The sequence below is a fragment of the Gadus chalcogrammus genome, chromosome 23, assembly GCF_026213295.1.
Source record: "Gadus chalcogrammus isolate NIFS_2021 chromosome 23, NIFS_Gcha_1.0, whole genome shotgun sequence".
NCBI lineage: Eukaryota > Metazoa > Chordata > Actinopteri > Gadiformes > Gadidae > Gadus > Gadus chalcogrammus.
The window spans coordinates 7522883-7543913 of NC_079434.1; the positions used below are offsets into that span (position 1 = coordinate 7522883).

Here is a 21031-nt window from a genome sequence, read left to right on the forward strand (position 1 = left end):
CATCCAAACCAGCTATCCAGAGGATCCTTCTCCACCTAGCAGAGTTAAGTACTGAGGCGGCTGAAGCCCTCCTGTGTGGTCTGGTCACAGGACGAGGAGCTCTGAGACACAAGACATGGGCTCTTCTGGCTCTCTCTTCCCTCTCCTCCAGGCAAATACATAATCAATACAGCGCTGAATTAATGATGAACGGTGTAGAACAACAGCTCCGCACGGCCATTTTGATTCCTCCTCCTCAACCCCCTGCCCCCCCCTTCTCGACCCCCACCCTTTAATGCTTCACTCACTTCCTGTCTTTGAAGCTGATATTATTATTAAAACGTGTGTGTGTGTGTGTGTGTGTGTGTGTGTGTGTGTGTGTGTGTGTGTGTGTGTGTGTGTGTGTGTGTGTGTGTGTGTGTGTGTGTGTGTGTGTGTGTGTGTGTGTTTGTGTGTATATGTGTTTGTAAGTGCTGTGACTACCCTTGTGTGTGTGCAGTGGTGCAGTGAGTTTGTGTTTGCAGGCAGTGTATATGAGTATGAGAGTGTATGTGTAAGAGAGTGAGTTTTCGAGAGAGAGGGAGAGAGAGGGAGAGAGAGGGAGAGAGAGGGAGAGAGAGTGGTAGGATGGTGGTTGGAATGGGAATGGTTTGGTGAGGTTTACAGTGTGAGTGCGGGTATCTCTTTAATTGGTGTCGGCTGTTTATCTCTGCGGCCCCATTCTGTCAGCTTGGTCGGTTTTACTCACAGGTGCCCCCAAACACTGTTTTACTGTATTCTGAGCAACGGCAACACGTGTGTATGTGTGTATGTGTGTTTGTGTTTGTATATGCGTGTATGTGGTCAATTTATGTAGAGAGCAGCGATATTATGTAGAGCCTATCTATTGGTCTTTCAGATGTTAGTGGAGGACAGGCGCAGTCCTAATTGGCTGACTGCACAGGCTGCAGCAGGGACATACACCCACAGACACACACACACACACACGCACCCACGCACACACACACATACACACACACCGCAAACCTACACACGCATATGCACACACACACACACACACACACACACACACACACACACACACACACACACACACACACACACACACACACACACACACACACACACACACACACACACACACACACACACACACACAAGCAAACACCTGGAACTAATGTAAATATGCAGATTTGACTTCAGCATGCACACAGAAAGAGAAAGAGAGAGAGAGAGAGAGAGAGAGAGAGAGAGAGAGAGAGAGAGAGAGAGAGAGAGAGAGAGAGAGAGAGAGAGAGAGAGAGAGAGAGAGGGGGACGGAGAGAGCAAGAGAGGGAGAAGTGAGTGAGAGTGTGCGGTAAGTAGAGTCATACATTCAGTAGGGAAATCTCAACTTGCTTACTGTATGACTTTTGCTTTTAAACTTGACAAAATATTTGGTGGGTCCCAGACCAAAAGTCCCTCCCAAGGTGAGTCACGGCCTGAACAAAGTGGGGAACCCAGTGCTAGTGAAGCACTTGGGGGGAGGGAGGGAGCCGAGAGTGGGGATGAGTGAGTGGACAGTTTCCGGCAGAACAAGACCTAGAAGCAGGGGAAGCCCCCACAATGCCGTGGGGCGTCCGGAGGAAGACATGTGGATCATGAAAGATGAAAGGGCATTCATTTATCCCTTGATTTATTCATTGATAAATCTGACAACACCAGCACTTCATTGGGACATTAGACACGTCTGATAACGTTGGATTATTCAGAGCAGCCCAAGGCCTTTGTCACGACGCCAGCAAGCCGGTCGATCGGAGGCTCTGCATTCTTGTGATTTGTGTTATATTTTTCGAGCTATGGGATTGGATGATGTGGAACACGCCCCTACCACCTCCCGCCCCCCAAGGTGTTTCCTACTTCTTCATTGACGTCAGAGGGAATCCGCCAGAGAGAGAGAGAGAGAGAGAGAGAGAGAGAGAGAGAGAGAGAGAGAGAGAGAGAGAGAGAGAGAGAGAGAGAGAGAGTCGAGAGAGAGAGTCAGAGAGACGAGAGAGAGAATGATGGAGAGGGAAAGAATGAAAGAGAGAGATATGGAGATAGAGATGGATGGAGAGATAGAGATGGAGAGAGAGAGGGAGAGAGAGAGAGAGAGAGAGAGAGAGAGAGAGAGAGAGAGAGAGAGAGAGAGAGAGAGATTGAGAGAGAGCGAGAGATGGAGAGACAGAGAGGGATAGCGAGTGAAAGAGAGAGAAAGATCGTCAATAATCCTGTCTCAGCCAGTAAAGGTCAACATTAAGACTAAAGCAGTAGATAGGATTCTGCAAGTTTGCAGAGCCACAGTGAAGCGATGGTATTTCCTTAATGATGGCTGATGACCGGTGTGCTCCTATGTGTTCCAGTGTCTCTGCTGTGGAAACTTTTGACCTGACATTCCTGTAAGGAAGACAGGTGGAGACCTAATTGGCAATTTGGAACATCCCAACACATACCACTGCACACTGACACACACATGCACACGCTACGCGACATAGTATTATAATAATTGATATGGCTTATATAACATGGCTAATAAGGGATAGAATCAGTTGATATGGGGATTGAAGCGACGGCCAGCAGCAGCTGATCTAATCTGCTACAGTATGCCTCAGAGGACTCTCACTCTGTAATGGCCTTAGTTTAATCCTCTGGTAATCTGGGCACAGTGAAACCAAGCCACTGGGGGCACTGGGCGTGATCTATCTGATCTGTTTACCACTGTTTTTGAACAGAAGGGTTCCGGGTTGATGGGTAAATGATGAAGGATTATGGAAAATACTTTTGGAAACACAAAAGATGACGGAAAGCTCATTAGACACGACGCTCCATGGGTCAGGAAGCACTTCTGTTATTCAAGTGTCGGATTATCAGTGTACAAACTGGCTTTGGGTTTGAGTCCACAGCAAACAGAAGTTTGGAAAAGTATGCAAGCAGAGACGAGGTTTCATTCCCGATATACAAATCACAACCACAACACTCTGGAAGTAAATTATCATTCAAGTCCACTTGTCCATTCCCCTGTTGACTGTCCCTCGGCAAAAACGGCTGGAAACAAACGCTTTCAGTCAGTAGTCCTCGCCCCCCAAAACGACCAAAATATCGAAATCCCTTAACCTCCGATTCGTCAAATTTCTTTAATGAACAAATCCGTCAAAAGTCCAACAGAACATGCTCTTCCCTTTAATAATAAATAGGGGAGCGGAGGAACACGTAAGGGGTCATCCGTCTTCTCTGACAGACGGACAGCAGAGCACTTGTCTGTCCTGACAGAACTTGTTAAAGCGAGGTCCCCCTGGCTCCGGGAGGCGGTGGCGGGCGAGTTCCATCGGCGATTTTCTCGACGGCGTCCGTCTGCACTCCATCATTACACGATTAGCGTCTGACCTTAATGGATGAAATGCTGTGGCAGGTTTTGCAATTAAAAATTAGTACAACGGATCGTTAATCGTCTCTAAAATTACATTGTGCTCATCCCCCTGGGGTTGGATGTTAAAGGAGGTTAAATGTGTGGGCCTTTTTAAATTGTTCTAAATGTTGGATATTAATAGCTCAGCATAATCACAGGCCAATTAGTTGGACATTAAGCTTTTCACACTTAAACAAAACTAAACACATTCAATCTAAGTCTTAGATTTATTTACATTACTTAATTTTTCTTTTTGTTCCCATTTAAGTGCATCAAGTCATACGTCTTGGCTGTTAATCTTTCCTATATTCTGTTGGATAAAGCCCAGTACAATAATTTAATTATACTTTAGCATTACTAACAGTTTACACTTTAAGGAGATGAGCTCAAGTACAGTTGTGAGATCAACTCCTTTTATTCCTTTTAAGTTTTCTTTATGCTGCCTGTATAGCCTACAACTATTTATAATCTGGACAGCTCGTAACAGAAGACCAACGGAATTAACCAGTTCTTCGTCTTTGAAGCTGGCCAGTAATCCCTTTACTGAACTATATCTTCCCACCAGAACCACCCAGGCCCCACTGCACTGGAGAAATGGATTTGCTATCAAATTAGCGGTGACAGTGTATACGCACCTCTCCTCCTCAATCAGGTTCTCCTTTGGCTTAAAAACTCCATTTGTATCACCATCTTATTCAACAATGCCAAAGTTTAATCTGTATGGTGCTCAGGATGTAGTATTCAATGTTAATTTAACCCGACCTCAAAGGCCATCTTGGGATAAAGACACAGAGGAGGAGGCCCTTTCTCTCGATACACTTACTGTGAATAACCTTATTTTATAGGTCAGAAGACCTCCTCAGAATCAAAGCGACGTGAGTTTACGTAATGCCACTGTACCACATCATGCTTGAGCTAACAATAACACACAAGCCATGCACTTTGGTGGTTTATCAAAAGGAAAGAACCATAGGGTCCCTTAAGTATGGCCCCCTCAAGCCCCTAAATTAGCACAGGAGAGAGAGAGAGAGAGAGAGAGAGAGAGAGCAAGAGAGAGAGAGAGAGAGAGAGAGAGAGAGAGAGAGAGAGAGAGAGAGAGAGAGAGAGAGAGAGAGAGAGAAAACACATCTGTTTAACTGTCTCTATCTTGCTGTGATGAGCCTTCAGGCTCGACCAGCAACTATAGGCCCCGCCGACCCCCCTGTCGCTAGACCCCCTGGGACCCGAGCTAGAACAGCCCTGTGCAGTCCATTATATTCAACTGTAAGTGTTAATTCTAATGCACATTTAATCACGTGGACATTTGGTTCTCTTTCACAGAGGTGTCCCCATCTCTCTCTCTATGTCCCCATACGTGCACATGACTGCACCGAGCACACTTTGTTCTTCTCCTCACAAGCCTTTGATTTGAACGTGCCATCTGTATACCTTGTGTTTACACTCTTCACCCAGGGATTCAGGAGCTAAGGAAAACATACACGCTGTTGAAAGAAGACAATATCATCCTCTACGTGCTTCCTGAAAGCTTGACATCATGTCGTAGATCGTGATTAAAGACTTATTTGCATTCACCGCATTACTTCAGAGAGAGGACCAGCCCTGCAATGTGTGTGTGTCTGTGAGATTGAGTGCACATGTCTTTGAGTGAATCTATATGCTTTTGTGCATTTGTGTTTGTGCCCTGTTGTGTAAACAAATGTGTGTGTTTGGTATTTATGCTCATGCGAACAACCGTGTGTACTCCTGTGACCAATTTTGACACACATAAATGTTGTGTGTGTGTGTATGTGTATACTATGTGTACACTCATGTATGTGTGTGTTTGTTTGTACGTTTGTGTGTTTGTGTGTACTATGCGTACATTCATGTATTTTTGTGTGTGTTTGTGCGTGTGTGTTGGCTCCTGTGAACAACCATGTAGAGTATGTATTTGTGTGTTTGTGTGCGTTTGTGTCTGTATGTGTGTGCGTGTGTGTGTGAGGGTGTGTAAGCTCCAGTAACCATCCATGTTTGTATGTGTGTGTGTGTGTGTGTGTGTTTGTGTGTGTATGTGTGTGTGTGTGTGTATGTGTGTGTGTGTGTCTGTGTGTGTGTGTGGGGGGGGCTCCTGTGAACACCCCTGTATGTGTATGTTTGTGTGTGAGTGCTTATACTACAAGATGTTAAAGCAGCACTGAGTGGCCATGTGAGTCCGAACATGATGACATAAGACAGGTCGTGAGGCGGAGGTAATGTCTCCTGGCGCCGCGAGGAGCCGCGTGGCTCAATGTGATGAGCTCATCTAGCCTGGGGGCAAGTAGGTCGCCGTGGACGTTATTAACCGCGGCGGTGGTTAGAACCGCCCGCCGCTCAACTGGCAAACCACTCTCCTGCACCTCCGGAATGTGCTGCACCAGCAGAATGCTGTTTGTGTGTGTAGGTGTGTGTGTGTGTGTGTGTGTGGGTGTGTGCGTGTGGGTGTGTGTGCGTTGTGGGATCCGGCGTGATGTTATGTTCTTGTTGAAACGAGTTACATCATTCTTAACCGTATCACGGGCGTTTATGTGCGAAATGTCTTCATTCCCTCAAGTGATAATAGTGATGAGGACATTATTTATACTGCCGGATTTATTTCAAAGTGGTTGAAGGGTGGTCTTCTGAAGTGACGATAAATTGATTGTCCTCACACTCACCAAATACAATAATGTGTGTTCGGTGTGTGATATTGTGTGTGTGAGTGTGCGTGTGATATTGTTTGATATTTTGTGTGTGTGTGTGTGTGATATTTGTGTGCGTGTGTGTGTGTGTTTGTGTGTGTGATATTTGTGTGTGTGTGTGGGTGTGTGGGTGTGTGTGTGTGCGTGTCTGTGTGTGCTTCTGTGTCTGTGTGTAAGTGTGAGGAAAATTGAAAGAGCAATAAAGTGCTAGTGACAGCCCATCCAGAGAAATATGATTTTAGCTAACCCTGCGACGGAAAAGCACAAAGCTGTTTTCACCGAGACGTCACTCAGGCGCTCTGAAGCTCTTTGTTTCTATTGGGCTTCATTATCTGGAATGTCATGTGAACGACACTATCACAGGCTTTTATTGTGCCATGCGCAACATCTTCAAACACAAGCTAACCGTGTGTTTAGCGAGAGAGAAAGCTTGTCTAACAACCTTTTAGCCTGGGGCTGGTACGGCTTTCGGATGCGTGGCACGTCCGCTAGCCGTTTAGCGCTTTGCTATCAGAGTAACTCATCAATTCAGGGAGGTCTACTTTAAAATAATGTTTTTAACTTATCTTTGTAGCGAACGAAGAGATCATCAGGAGAATTTTTTTTAACAATTATCATAAACGATAACATAACATATTCACAATAAATACTATCTACATACTAAATACTATATCAAAACATCAATAAAACCAGCGCTATCTCTTCTTTTTAATGTTATTGCATGTAGCTTATTGTATTTTAGTTTACAGTCTCAGTAGTTCCTGTCTCATTATAGACCGAATCGCCTTCCTTCACTTCTTAATAGGGACTTAATGCTCCTCTCCTCTCCGTTCCAGGGGTGTGGTGCGCGTGGACATTAATCTACAGGATGTTGATATCGACCAGTGCTCCACCGACGGCTGGTTTGCAGGAACCCATCGATGCAACCTAACCACCATGGAGGTGAGTGTGTTGAAGACACTGACCCAAATGGTCATTGATTTGCTCTTCCTTGGACTGCCATAAAGCTCAACGGTCGCCTCCAAACGCACTGTGCTACGTCTATTTACGATTAATTATTTAGTTATTTAGCCGCCAGGCATTGTTGTCAAATGGGACAGTGATTTCAGCCTTAGGTCATTAAGGTGCAGATAGGGGTGAGGTACCTTGCCCTAAGCTGCCTACAGGTTAAACTGGCAACTTGTGATGTCAACAGTTATAAGATGTTTGATATTTAAATGTCAACAGGAGGGCTGGGCAAAAATTAATAGTTTTAATCGCGATTAACGGCATAGATAACAGCACGAGATAACTCACCAATAGGTGAGTTATCTCGTGATTAATCACACTTTTAAAATTACATTTTAATTCCACTCTAATTTAAATTAAATGAGATTATCAAATGGAATGACGAATTATCATTCATAACAGATGTAATTAATAAGCAAAAACTAGATCAAGTGATCTTGAGGGAGTTTTATTGACTCACTTAGTGTGGGCTGATTATGAAACTTACGGAACAGCACAGATTTTTATGAATTTTAAACAGGCAGTTAATTAGTACAATTGTAAACCAACAGTTACTCCAAGTGTTGTTAAATTTAAATAAGTAGTGCCACAGATTTGGGAATTGTAAACAGGCTGTCACTTGCAAGTTGCACGCTGCAAGTGTAATTGAATGTGGAAGTGGAACTAAAACCAAAAAACATTTCTGATATGAATGTTGACATTCTGTGGGCAAAACCTTTCAAACTAAATAGGAGCGCTTGCGTTAATGCGTCAATTTGTATTAATCGCTTTAAAATATGATTGCGTGAATGCATATTTAACGCGTTATTAACTCATTAACTTGCCCAGCCCTAGTTTCTCGACAAAGTACAATCTTGTTGTGTTGTTTGAGTAAGCGGCTTTTCGGAACACATTGGAGATCTTTGGAAAGTAATTCAAAGTGAAAATGAACAGGAGCTAGGCTACTGTAACTCTAGAAGTCAACGGAGGCTGCTAACAGAAATTCAATGCTAACCCAGAGAACACACCTTCTGGATGCACAATGATGAGTTTGGATTAAACAACTCGTCTGAATTTGGGTAAGACGGGCAACCGCCAATTAAAAGATATCTCGGCATATCCCTTTAAGGTTTTCTTTTAACGGTGAAGTTGAATTATCCCCATGGAGGATTTACTGTCAAGTCTCTAGTCCACTTTATTTGTAGAGCACTTAAGCCCCCATTACTGAGCGAAAGGGCTTCTCAGGCCCACATTAGGAGCTAATATACTGCTTCTACACTACACTTCTACTAAATAACCGCCAATCAGAACAGACATCTCTCTCTTGGAACATGTACAGTTGGTATGAACAATTTAAAGGTGCTGTAGGTATTTAAAGGTGCTCCCTTAGGGATAGGGTGAGAAGCTCAGCCATCCGTGAGGAACTCGGATTAGAGCCGCTGCTCCTTTACTTAGAAAGGAGTCAGCTGAGGTGGTTCGGGCATCTGGTAAGGATGCCCACTGGGCGCCTTCCTTGGGAGGTGTTTCAGGCACGTCCAGTGGGGAGGAGACCTCGGGGAAGACCCAGGACTAGGTGGAGAGATTATATCTCAACACTGGCCTGGGAACGCCTCGGGATCCCCCCGTCAGAGCTGGTCAATGTGGCCCGGGAAAGGGAAGTCTGGGGCCCCCTGCTTGAGCTGCTCCCCCCGCGACCCGACCCCGGATAAGCGGATGACGATGAGGATGAGGATGAGGATGTAGGTAAAAGGAAGAGATGTAATTGGAGTGTAGTTTGCTAGAAATACGACTTTGTCTGCCGTTAGTCAGCTAAATGCTCTGTGAGAAAGTCTATTTTAAGTTGAGTGCGCGCCTTCCTCTGATTGTGCAGAATTCTTCTGTTCTTTTCTGCTCCCTCCCGCTTTACAACTCTCAAATCTTACCTACGCTTTAACGTATTTAATGCCAGCCAAAGAAACATGGTGCGAGCAGTGTTAAGGTAACACAAAAACAAGTTAAACTGTCTAAACAATGAACTCAAACCGCCTCTACGGTCCGTGAAACAGACTCTGACATCTTTGTCTTCGAAAGTGAAAAACTGGAAGTGAATACATGTGTTATCGGTGGCCATCAGTGAACATTGCTACAATTTTGGTTGGCATGGCAACCTGAAAAGTTACGCTTGGAAATAAGGTGTCACAAGAAGTGATCAACCGACCAATCAATCAACAGCCTAGTTTAGCTAATCTCTTTGTCACATACTGTGAGTAAAGTAAATCTCAACTCAATTGCAGTTGCATAGACCTGCTATTATCACACTGTATCATTGGGCACATTTTTAACCCAAGATGATCGCTATTGATCTCTGATCCTGGTGATCTGTCGTTAAGTTAAGTCGAGTTGTTTGGGGTTGGGGAGGGGGTAGTTCACAGCACCGGACTAAAACAAAGACAGGAAGAGGCAACATTATGGTTGTATGTCGATACTGGTGACGTTGCGATCTGTTATACTGGTGACACTAGTGTCTACGGTTGCTGTGATACTGGTAATCTGGTCTTTGCCATGGCCCTAATACTGCTGACCCATTACCTTAGTCCTCCATTAACACTGATAGAATTTCGAAAATGTGCTTCATAATACATGTGATGTAATGGACGGCAGTGAGTCGTCCTGAATAATTAATCACTATGCACACACACCCGCACACATGAGACTCACCATGCTGTGAGAGCCAATACTGTACACAATCCTGTTGTGCTAGTGTTTGTATGTGTTTGTTTGTCTGTCTGAATATATCTATCTATCTATCTATCTATCTATCTATCTATCTATCTATCTATCTATCTATCTATCTATCTATCTATCTATCTATCTATCTATCTATCTATCTATCTATCTGTCTGTCTGTCTGTCTGTCTGTCTGTCTGTCTGTCTGTCTGTCTGTCTGTCTGTCTGTCTGTCTGTCTGTCTGTCTGTCTGTCTGTCTGTCTGTCTGTCTGTCTGTCTGTCTGTCTGTCTGTCTGTCTGTCTGTCTGTCTGTCTATCTATCTATCTATCTATCTATCTATTTCTCTATCTATCCATCTATCCATCCATCCATCCATCCATCCATCCATCCATCCATCCATCCATCCATCCATCCACCCATCCATCCATCCATCCATCCATCTATAGACGTATCTATCTATCAGCCATATCCCTCTCTCTATTCCTCTGTCTATCTCTATGTCCGTCTCTCTCTCTATGTCTCGGTCGGTTGGTTGGTTGGTCGGTCAGCTCTCTGTATGGTGTCCGTGTGTGTGTGTGTGTTTGTATGTGTGTGTGGGGGGGTGCGTAGCCGTTGAGCTATCAACATCTGAACTATTATTAGAACATTGCGGAATAATCTGGATCCACATCACCGCGCTGGTGTGAAACCAAATTAACGGTGTCGGGAAGCCATTTATATGCAACCGGGGAATTGTTTTGGGTTCATTGCCCTCTGTTTTCATGTTAAAGTGGTTATTTTCCACCAAAATGTGGATAATGGCTTTTTAATGTGTTTCTGTGGTGCTCTGCGTTCCTGTACACAGGCTTCTTGTGGTAGTAGAGTGATGGTGTCTCAGCCATCGCTGTCAGATGGGCCGGTCGACTGGAAGGGAGCTATAACATCTCTGAGGAGCTGTTACTCAGTCTTTACTGATTAGTTATTCAGCAGACCAAATCGGCTTACAGTGAGTTTTAGATTCATATCATTAAGGAGTAGGTAGAGGTTAGGGCGGGGGCACCTTCCTCATGGAAAGCCATAATAGACTGGAAGATCTGCGGTTCAAAACCTCAAACCTTCAGACTTTCTTTTTAACCTTTATTTTACCAGGTAAAAAGTCTCATTGAGATTAAAACTCTTTTTCAAGAGAGACCTTCTCTTTCTTTCACACCTTCTTCATGCTGTGTTGAACACCATCGATAGAGAACACATTCTTTTTACATTAATCTTTACTTTGTCAAAATCCATTTGGATGGATTAGAGAGCGAGGGAAGGCGTGGTGTGGCTGGAAAGAGAAACACAGACAGAGAGAATACAATATTGAAAATATGCTATTATTATTAATGTTACAAATTCCTCCAAGAAGAACATTTATCTTGCAGTAATGACTGGAAATTCCGGCTGCAGGAAAATCAATCGGGGCACTTTGGCCAGGGCGTGCCTTCTCCTGTCAGGGAAAATAAACGACATGTCGCAATACTGCGATGGAGCTGGCTGCGGCCCAGTATGAAAACTTTAAAATAAGCTTTCCTCATTCCTCCTATATATGAATAGGTAAGTGGCCAGGATTATACAGTGAATAAGACGAAGCCTATATACCACTTGGCTTGGCGGGCACGCTGCCATACATCGGGGCAGACACACCCATTATGGATATCACCTGAGGGTGGATTTTGAAAAAGGCTTGTAATGACACCTGGTGGACAACCACCGGCCCTTTACACAGGTTTTAAAGCCAAGCAGGGGAAGGTTGGGCACCAATCTTGAATCAAGACACTATTCGCTCCAGCAGCACCTCTAACCCTAACCCATCACTGCGTTGCTCCATTCCCTTTTTCCCCGTCAAAGTCTTAGGATCGGCTTGCGTGTTGGAGTTTGCCGTTCTCCAATGATGAATGTTTCAATCAATTAGCTTATCGCTCAGAACTAGTGGCGTCGTTGTGGCCCCCTGGGGGCCCCGGGGCCCTGACGGCGCTGATTCATAGCCTGAGTGGTTACCATGTCTAGGGGCTCCCTGCCCACCGAAGCGGCGGTGACATGGAACATATAGTACTTTTAATTTTTGCTCAAGTACTTCTTCTGAGCTGTTTGGCGATATTTGATTTAGCCCATTCACCATACACTGTATTTCAAAATACATGATCTTACTTAAGGTAGTTTTGCTTGAATTGACAAACTTATTGTGAATTATATTTTGAATAATGGATTAGAGTTAAATTATTTTTAATACAAATGAAAAATACCAATTAAATTTTTTTTATTTTATTTTATTGGTACAGCACTTAATCACCATTACAGTCTCAAAGGCCTTTACCCCTTGAGACTGTAATGGCAAGTTCTCATTCAAGTACTCAACATCTTCAAGACCCTTTGAATTAGACAACATGAGTACTTTCTGAGCGTTGAGGCTTAGTTTCCATCAACGATGGGAATACATTCATTATTATTAACAGAAGTAAATATTACACCTAATTTTTGTATTGTTTAAAGGGGACATATTATACCACCAGGTGTGAGTGTGATTAGCCTTACAAGCCGTTTCGAAAATCTGCCCCATATGACATCACTAGTGGGCATTTCCACCTAGATCTATACTGGATCCGGTGGTGTAATATTTCCCCCTTTAAGACCAAATAATGCCCAGTTGGAAAGTAACCAGTAGACAAAGTACATTTGAAACAACTGCTGCATTAATTGTTTGCCTGACTAAGTCATCGAAGGACACTTTACCTGTACACTAATTAACCAAGAGAAGGCATTGGCGAGATCATTTTGTCCTCGACACGTAATGTGGAGCAGGCTGTGTGAGGAAACAGTTGGAGCACTAATCTCTGTGTGTTCATTCGATGAGACTCTGAGCAGTTATTTTTGGCCTTCTTCGTCGTGTTATTATGAAACATCTTGGAGGGGCTGTCTTTTCATTGACCACCATATCTTGACCTTGGCTGACGCCTCCATCACGCCGCAATAACGCTGCACTCTACCTCTGCGATGGTGAACTAATGGAGCAATCAGTGTTCAACATCTCCCCTCCCTCCACATCCTGCAAATACCCAACCCACTGCTGCAAATGTATCATCTCCATCAGGACATCCTGCTATGTTGTCCACCATCACCTTGCACACCAAGGTAAAAAAAGCTATGGACTGACAGACATACAGGCAGAGGGACATACAGATGGTCCGGCAAACTGACGAACAGACACCGTGGCAGACAGACAGGAGGACAGAGAGACCAGATAGAGCCGAGCCAATAGGTTTCAGCGATTGTTTTCCGTAGAGAACATGACCCCATGCCTCCTCACAGTGACTTCATTACAGTTAATTCAAACGTGCATGCATAGATGTTTTTAAACATTTATTTACGTAAGAAACGGTTGAACGGTTGTTTTGGGAGGGTATCACGTCTTTCCTCGTCTATTTCTGTCCGCCTCGCAGCTCAAGTGGTCCCTCGATAATGAGAACGAAAACACAGAGAAAATGCTTACTCCTTCCTCTCCACCCCCCCCCCCCACCCCCCCCGTCCTCCTCCTCTAGTCACCCCCACCCCCTGGTCGTTAGCTATAAATAGCCCTGCCTCGCACGCCCCGGGAGGCCTCCCCCCTCCCTCCCTCTACTCTGAACAAGGCATTGTACCTGGGAAAGACGGAGCAGGCCGACGCCACGCACGCACGCACGCACGCACACACACACACACACACACACACACACACACACACACACACACACACACACACACACACACACACACCACACACACACACACACACACACACACACACACACACACACACACACACACACACACACACCACACACACCCACTCACACCCACACACACACACACACACAAATCCACACACCACAAACACACCACACAAACGCACGACAGAAACCCCCACTCCGCTGCACGCGGCTGTGGGTTCCGGGGCCGGGGGAACCTGGGGGGACGGGGCTCCGTGTTCCGTGACTGATCTAATGGAACTGGGAATGGAGTTTTCTTTATTTGTATTTTATTACTCGTCAGGCGTAAAAGTCTGTATTTATAGAATGCTTAGTCAAAGGTAAAAAAACGTGGCCAAGCGATTCACGAGCGCCTAATGATTAGCAGCAGAGGAATAGGAATAGGCCTTTGGAGTAATTCAGCACCGGCGTCTATTGGAGCGTGAAACCCTATTAAAGTAGACGGAACAGAGAGGCAAAAGGGTTTTCCGCCACCAAAGAGTACCCCCTGAAGTAGATTATACTTCTGCACAATATATATACACACGATAGAAATCCAAAACTTTATATAACCATCTGTCACGTTCCCTAGAATGGGACGTGATTGAGGAGGAAGATGTAGGAATCAAACGCACGCTTTATCTTAGCTAGTTATGCTAGTATTTTTAGTAAGCCAGTTCCATTAGCTACTTCTGTTCATTCCAAAGGGAGATTCCCTGATGTTGTGCTTTTCTGTTACCTGGTTCTTACATCCATTACATCAAATACATCAATGAACATGGCATATATATATCATATACCACGTCAGTAAACAAAACAGCTAAACAGCTGTAGCGAACAATTTCAGTATCCTTATTAGCAATTTAAATATTCTTTGCATTGCTACAACCTAGAATATGTCCCCCTCAACTGTGATAAAGCTAATTGCTGATGATCTACCATTGCTAATGATCTATCATTTATTTGACCCAAGCTGTGATTACGCACTGCAGTTGATGAGGATGATTAACACTGAAAATAATCGGCATCGGCATCGGCGCTTAAAAATCAATATCGGTCGGGCCCTAATCGAGGGTTTACTTTTCGCTATTTAGTCCATCGGCAGACATTCTCAGATACAGGTCATTAAGGAGGAGTCAAGCAGCTTGCTCAAGGAGCCTACATGAGGGTTGACTTTAGCCATTGGGAATCGGACTTAGTGCCTTTCTGGATGAGATTTGAAAGTTACTGGGCTCCAAAAATTTGACAAATTTTACTAAGTAGTCTGCCACAAAATCTCACTATTTGTTGGCAAAGGGAACACACATAATCTACTGGTTTAAGCAAACTCACAAAATCGAATGGCCTACAACCCACACAATCTACTGGCTAACACTGACGCACAAACAATCCACTGGCTCTAACTGACTCTCACACACATGGACTCTGGACAGAGGCCCAGAGTCCAATAACCCCTCTCTGAATGCGTTGGCACGTTGAAACGATAATGAGGTGCCCGGTCTGAATCTTGCAGACTAAATAAAAATCTCGTTCTTAATTCCGACCTCGAGTCAAGTAATATTTGTCTATGCTCAGGTCAGACTGGATAGCATGCAAATATCAGGAACTAATCAAGACCCTGAGCCAATCGGGATAAACAAGGCGGACGTTCTACTAGAATCCCTTCAAAAGCGGATCGTTGGGAAAATAAATCTTCGACCTGCTAGTCAGGCACATACATGGGGTCGGAGAAGGAGCACACGTTGCTCCGTTGCAGGGAAAATAACGTATGCTAGGAGGTGAGGCGAACATGACCCCGCCACTGCATGTTAATATGGGAAACGTGTTGTTCTCCACGCAGTGGAGGGATCTTCACCTCCTCTGACCTGACACCCACACGGGGTGTAGATTCACACATCATGTGGAAAACTCTCCAGCACGTGCAGGGCATAAAATACGTCATTCACTGCGTTATGCAAGTCACATGCATGCGAGTCCTATAACAGGGGAAAGCAACACTTCATTGTTCCCATAATCTCCAGAAGAAGCCTTGCGGTGTCTGGCTTCTTGCGGTGCAAACATGAAGCCGGGTGTGTTTATCTATGCTAGCCGTAGCCTGATGGCGGTGTTTAACCCCCACCACCGCCCCCCTGGGCCAGGGGGTTTAGCTGGCTGGCGTGGAGAGAGAGGCTTGGCTTCTGGATGACGTCCAGAGCCAGGGGCCCTGTTCCTGGCCAGCAGCTCTGGGGCTAACAGGAGGTAGTTTACCTTGTTTGGATGGACCTGTGGGCTTGTCTGGCTGACAGCCTGGCTAACTGGCATGCTGTCTCTCTGTCTGTCTGTATGTCTGGCTTCCTGCCAAGCGGAGAGAAGGAACATGCTTTCCTGTTTCTTTATAACGTATGTGTGTGTGTGTGTTTGTGTGTGTGTGTGTGTGTGTGTGTGGTGTGTGTGTGTGTGTGTGTGTGTGTGTGTGTGTGTGTGTGTGTGTGTGTGTGTGTGTGTGTGTGTGTGTGTGTGTGTGTGTTTGTGTGGTGCGTGTGTGTGTGTGTGTGTGTGTGTGTGTGTGTGTGTGTGTGTGTGAGTGTGAGTGTGTGTGTGACTGTGTGCGCTAGGAAGTATGCACACAACATGAACACAAATACATAGATTACTGTTTGTTTGCTATCATGCTTGGGGGTCTGTTTGTACTCTTAGTGTGTTTTTCTTTGTGATTGTGTGTTCACATTGTGTTTGCTATGCGTGTGTGTTTATTTTGGTTTACAATCTGCGTATTCTTCCTGGAGGTCTTTAATGCGTTTATTTATTTAGTATCTCTGTGTGTTCTTATGTGTGTGTGTGCATGCGGTCTGTGAGTGTAGGGGGCGTTGTTACGTAAGTTACTCAAAAATGTTCCGGATGTGTGTGCGTGTGTTTGTGTGTGCGTGCGTGTGTGTGCTCAGCAGACCGTGAGGAACTCTCCTGGTGCTGAACCAACTGACTGCTTCTCCTCCTGTCTCCCCTGAGCCGCACACACACACATCCCCTTCTCATGCACACACACACACACGCACTAACACACGTGCATGGTGCACATGCATGCAAACACGCACATGCATGCAAAGGCACACAGACAGCATATTGTGACGCACGCTTGTATGTGCACTTACATTATGCGAATGCACACTCATATATAAACACACACACACACACCACACACACACACACACACACACACACACACACACACACACACACACACACACACACACACACACACACACACACACACACACATACCGTACACACACAGGCACGCACAAGCGTGCGCACACACGCACACACCCACACACACACACACATATAGGGTAAATTAGTCTCCAGCCAGAGACTGCAGCCCCCACCTCCAACTTGGGGTCTCCAACGCTCCATAGGGTCACTCTGAACGCCCACCATGGGGCCAATCGCCACCTGATTAGGCCCAGGGTATGAGAGCTGGGCGGGGGGGGGGGGGGTGTGCTGGAGTGGGGGTCCTCATTAGCGGACTAGCTGCTGCTAGCTTCCCGGTCAGCAAAGATGGCCACCCCTCCATATCATTTACCAGGAGCTGTGGAATCTGGGGTGTGTTTTATCATATCGGGGAGGGGGCGAGAGGAGAGTGGCTTTGATGTCACGTCAAAATGTGTGTGTGTATGTGTGTGGCAATGTTTGTGTGTGTGTCTGTGAATGTTTGTGTGTGTATGTGTGCTTGTGTGTGGTAATGTGACATGTGCATGTCTTCATTAGCATGTGCCCATGCCTCAACACGGGGTTATATTCTGTCATATCCCATGTATATATATATATATATATATATATATATATATACATGTATATAGGATACGATGTATTATATGATACATTATGTCATACCTACAGTAGGTGTAAAACAAAGAGTAAAGGGGGCGAGAGAGTTACAGAGGCAGAAGGAACTAGAGAGAGACTGACACAGTAGGTAGAAAAACGAGAGAGATGCAGCAGGCGTATAAAACATAGAGTTAAGGGGGCTGGAAAGCTATGTAGGCAGTGGATTACATGGAGAGAGAGTTTGACCCGTCTTAAGTTTTCTGACAGAAGGACCCTGCTGTAGGTCCACCGACCAATCAGAAGGCCATGGCTGCAGGTCACAGACATGTCACCATGGTGATAAGAAGGTCAGAGAACACATGACTGCCAGCTGCTACGACTGCAACGTAAACAAAACACTACCGCAGAGGGGAATCAGGGATTAATAGTAGTATATACAGTATGTAAAAATATATTATGAGAATATCCTATCTCTCTCTCTTTCTCGCTCTCGCTCTTGCTCTCGCTCTCCCTCTCTCGCTCTCTCTCTCTCGTGCTCTTTCTTACCCTACAGTCGTAAGCTACCTGCACTTGTAGTAGTAGTATTTCTAGTGGTTTTAGTACTAGTACTATCTAATCCTGATAATTACAGTGTATCCAGGTAATAAGAACAAGGAACACATTATTATAGTTCAAGTGCATTTTATTATTCAAATGTGATGATGCCCTCAAAGATCCATCCATAGCATTAGATAACAGTAATAGTATATAATACTACTAATAATAGTCGTAATAGATCCTTTGTAGCACACACCCAAATCCCCCACCCCCAATACACAGACGCACACACACACACACACACACACACATGTTTGTAACCTCAAAGGGCCCCTCACACAAAGCTGTACCGCCCGGCCCCAAGGGGCCCTATTTGAAATGAGATTGTGGGTGTGTTTGTGTGGGTGTATGTGTGTGGATTTGTTTGTGTGTATGTGTGTGTGTGTGTGTGTGTGTGTGTGTGTGTGTGTGTGTGTGTGTGTGTGTGTGTGTGTGTGTGTGTGTGTGTGTGTGTGTGTGTGTGTGTGTGCGTGTGAATGTGTCCCTCTGTCTCCGGGCGGCAGCGTTGCCACGGTGATCAGGTGTGACTGATGGCAGGTAGCAGGGAGACGGTGTGCGCTGCTCAACACACTCCCCGGTCGCCACGGAGATAAATCACCGCCTCTGCCGCTGGCACCACACAGCCGGGCTATTCCTGGCCCAGAGACACACACACGCAAGCACGCACGCACACACGCACACACACGTACACACACACACACACACACACACACTTACTTGTATTAACATTTATACATGTCTGTATTTGATATGTGTGCATGCATTGTTTTGTGGAAAGGCATGGAGTAGCCCTAAGATAATACCTCTGTCAGTGTGTGGTGCACACTCTCGTCCATGCACATCCTGACGCGTATTAAGTATTATGCAGGTCCACAATCCATCAATAAAAAGCATGCACGCACTTTTACGTGTTAGCAAATGCCACAGAGACAGACAGACAGACAAACGGACAGACAGAGAGACAGTCGGATCCAGAGGACACCCGTCTCAGTCCGTTCCGTCCAGCAGGTGAGGCTAAATTGAGCTGAATGTGCTACCTGTTAAAGAGATGAGCTACTGGTTAGCCTTGCTGCAAAGCATTATGCCTGGTTCTTGTGTGAGTGTGTTTGCCTAATGTCCTTGTTCAAGTGTGTTTAGAGGTACATCATAAAACTCACAGGGGTCTTGTCTCCTGTGCGTTTTGATATAAAACCTGTGCAACTATATCAAAGCTTCAAAACTATTTCACCAGCCGTAGTGGAATCACATGACATCGTCACCTGCTGGCAACAACTTGAGCCAATCAGAATGAAGAGATTATAATAACACAATGTGTAGGTCCCACCAAGAAGGATGTCACTGAGTTCTTGTCTGGGACGTCCTTGAGCAAGGCGGCTAATGATATGCCCCCCCTACCACGTGGGACTGATAACATAGGCAACGCGCTCCACTGACTTTGTACTAGACACAATGACGTGTGATGCAAGCATCAATAGGACAGCTTGTGTTCGTGCATTGACTTGACAGGGGTTGAACTGTGGTTAACTTCATGCCAATTGTTGTGTTGTGTGACAAACATTTGGGTTGGACAAACTTTCAGTGAGCACTGGTGGACTTGCATTTCATGCATTTCATGTCCAGGTTTTGGCTTTATGTTGAAAACTCCCACAAAGCAGCTTGACGGTAAGGGAGAGACAATGGCCGCCAGCGGGGTCAAACCGCAACCCCTAACAGCTGTGCACTAGCCTGGGGACACTTGTATGGTTGACACCACATTCAGTGGATCAACATCCTCTCCATTGCCTCGTCCATCAGACTCTCCTCTCTCTGGCATCCAACACTCGGAGGAGGAGCACGTGTCTTTCATATACTTTCCCTCCCCCCCGTTGGTCTGCTGCTCAGATGTCTTCACACCTCCAGTCCTCCACCCAGGTGCGGGAGACAGTGGACCCAGGAATAGCTGCCCCTGTGCAGGCATGCAGAGCCAGGCGTGCAGTGCAGGGCTCCAGGACTGGAGCTGGATTTAGATGTAGCTGCTTAGCAACCCGACGGAGCCCTCTGACCACTGGGACCCGATCACAGATGCTGGACGCTGGGTGTTAACCGATGTGGCGTCTACACTGTAGGCCAAGCAGGCACAGCTTCGGTCAGAGGATCACTTTGTGTTGAATGCTTTGTGTCAGCGGAATTAGCAACTTAAAGAAATAACAAAGAAAGGAAGGCAGGATGGAAGGAAGGAAGAGATAGAAAAAATTAAGAAGGTGATACACAGGGAATGCAATAGTGTTATATCAGTTTCCTAAATGTGTTCTTCACACAGAACAGCGGAGGAAAGCCCAGAAGTCAGAGAATTAACAGTTCCTTTTTTTAAAGCACCAAATACGCTTGGTTCTTCATCTAGATGTTAATTACCTCTGCTAATTGGGGTGAACGGCAGCTGAAACCGGGCCAGGTTGGACTCTTAGTGACTCCGCTCTGCTATCTCAGTCCTCACCTGACGATAGAGCCCCTCTAATTTAATATCGACTGCATGCAGGTACAGAAAACCGAAAACTCAAATTCAATAATTTAACCTCATATAACCTTCAGACGGCTAATTTAATGTCATCACTTACTTTTAATCAATTTCAGCAATTTTGGCTGTTCATTTATTAAACATTGTTTTTTACCACCTTTTAATTGGTTATTCATTTAGTGTTACCTTCCTTTGTGCTGGATATGATAATCCTTGCTGAGGTCCTATCAATCTTAATTAGATCACATTGCCTTCTCCAAATTAGAATATCCTCTCTGAATTTCCTCTCTGAATGTTGAGTAGAGATCTTCGCGTATGTGTTGCAGGTGCATGCATTTGTATGCTTCTGGTCGGGTTAGGGTTATTGTATGAATTTTGAAATGTGAAAATGTGATTGCGAGAGCAATTGGCCTTCTGCATGTTAGCATGTCTTGTTCTCTCAATGCCTTACCAGTAGAGATGGGAATTGACAGGGACCTCAGGACACAATATTACAACCCTTAAAACAAATCAATTCGGTGTGATTATATCTTTTACCTGATGTGTATAATCTGGGGGTAGATGTTCTATAGGTCCACTGTCCACATTGTTTTATATCTGAAA

At 45.2% G+C, this 21031-nt stretch overlaps 1 protein-coding gene across 1 annotated transcript in view; it reads left to right on the forward strand.

The window, feature by feature from the left end:
* Nucleotides 1-21031, forward strand: part of gpr158a (G protein-coupled receptor 158a) — a 47364-nt gene that overhangs the window by 2456 nt on the left and 23877 nt on the right. Inside the window, exon 2 of the mRNA XM_056584310.1 lies at nt 6936-7041. Within this exon, the coding sequence (XP_056440285.1) occupies nt 6936-7041 (106 nt within the window). The remainder of the gene's footprint in view (nt 1-6935; nt 7042-21031) is intronic.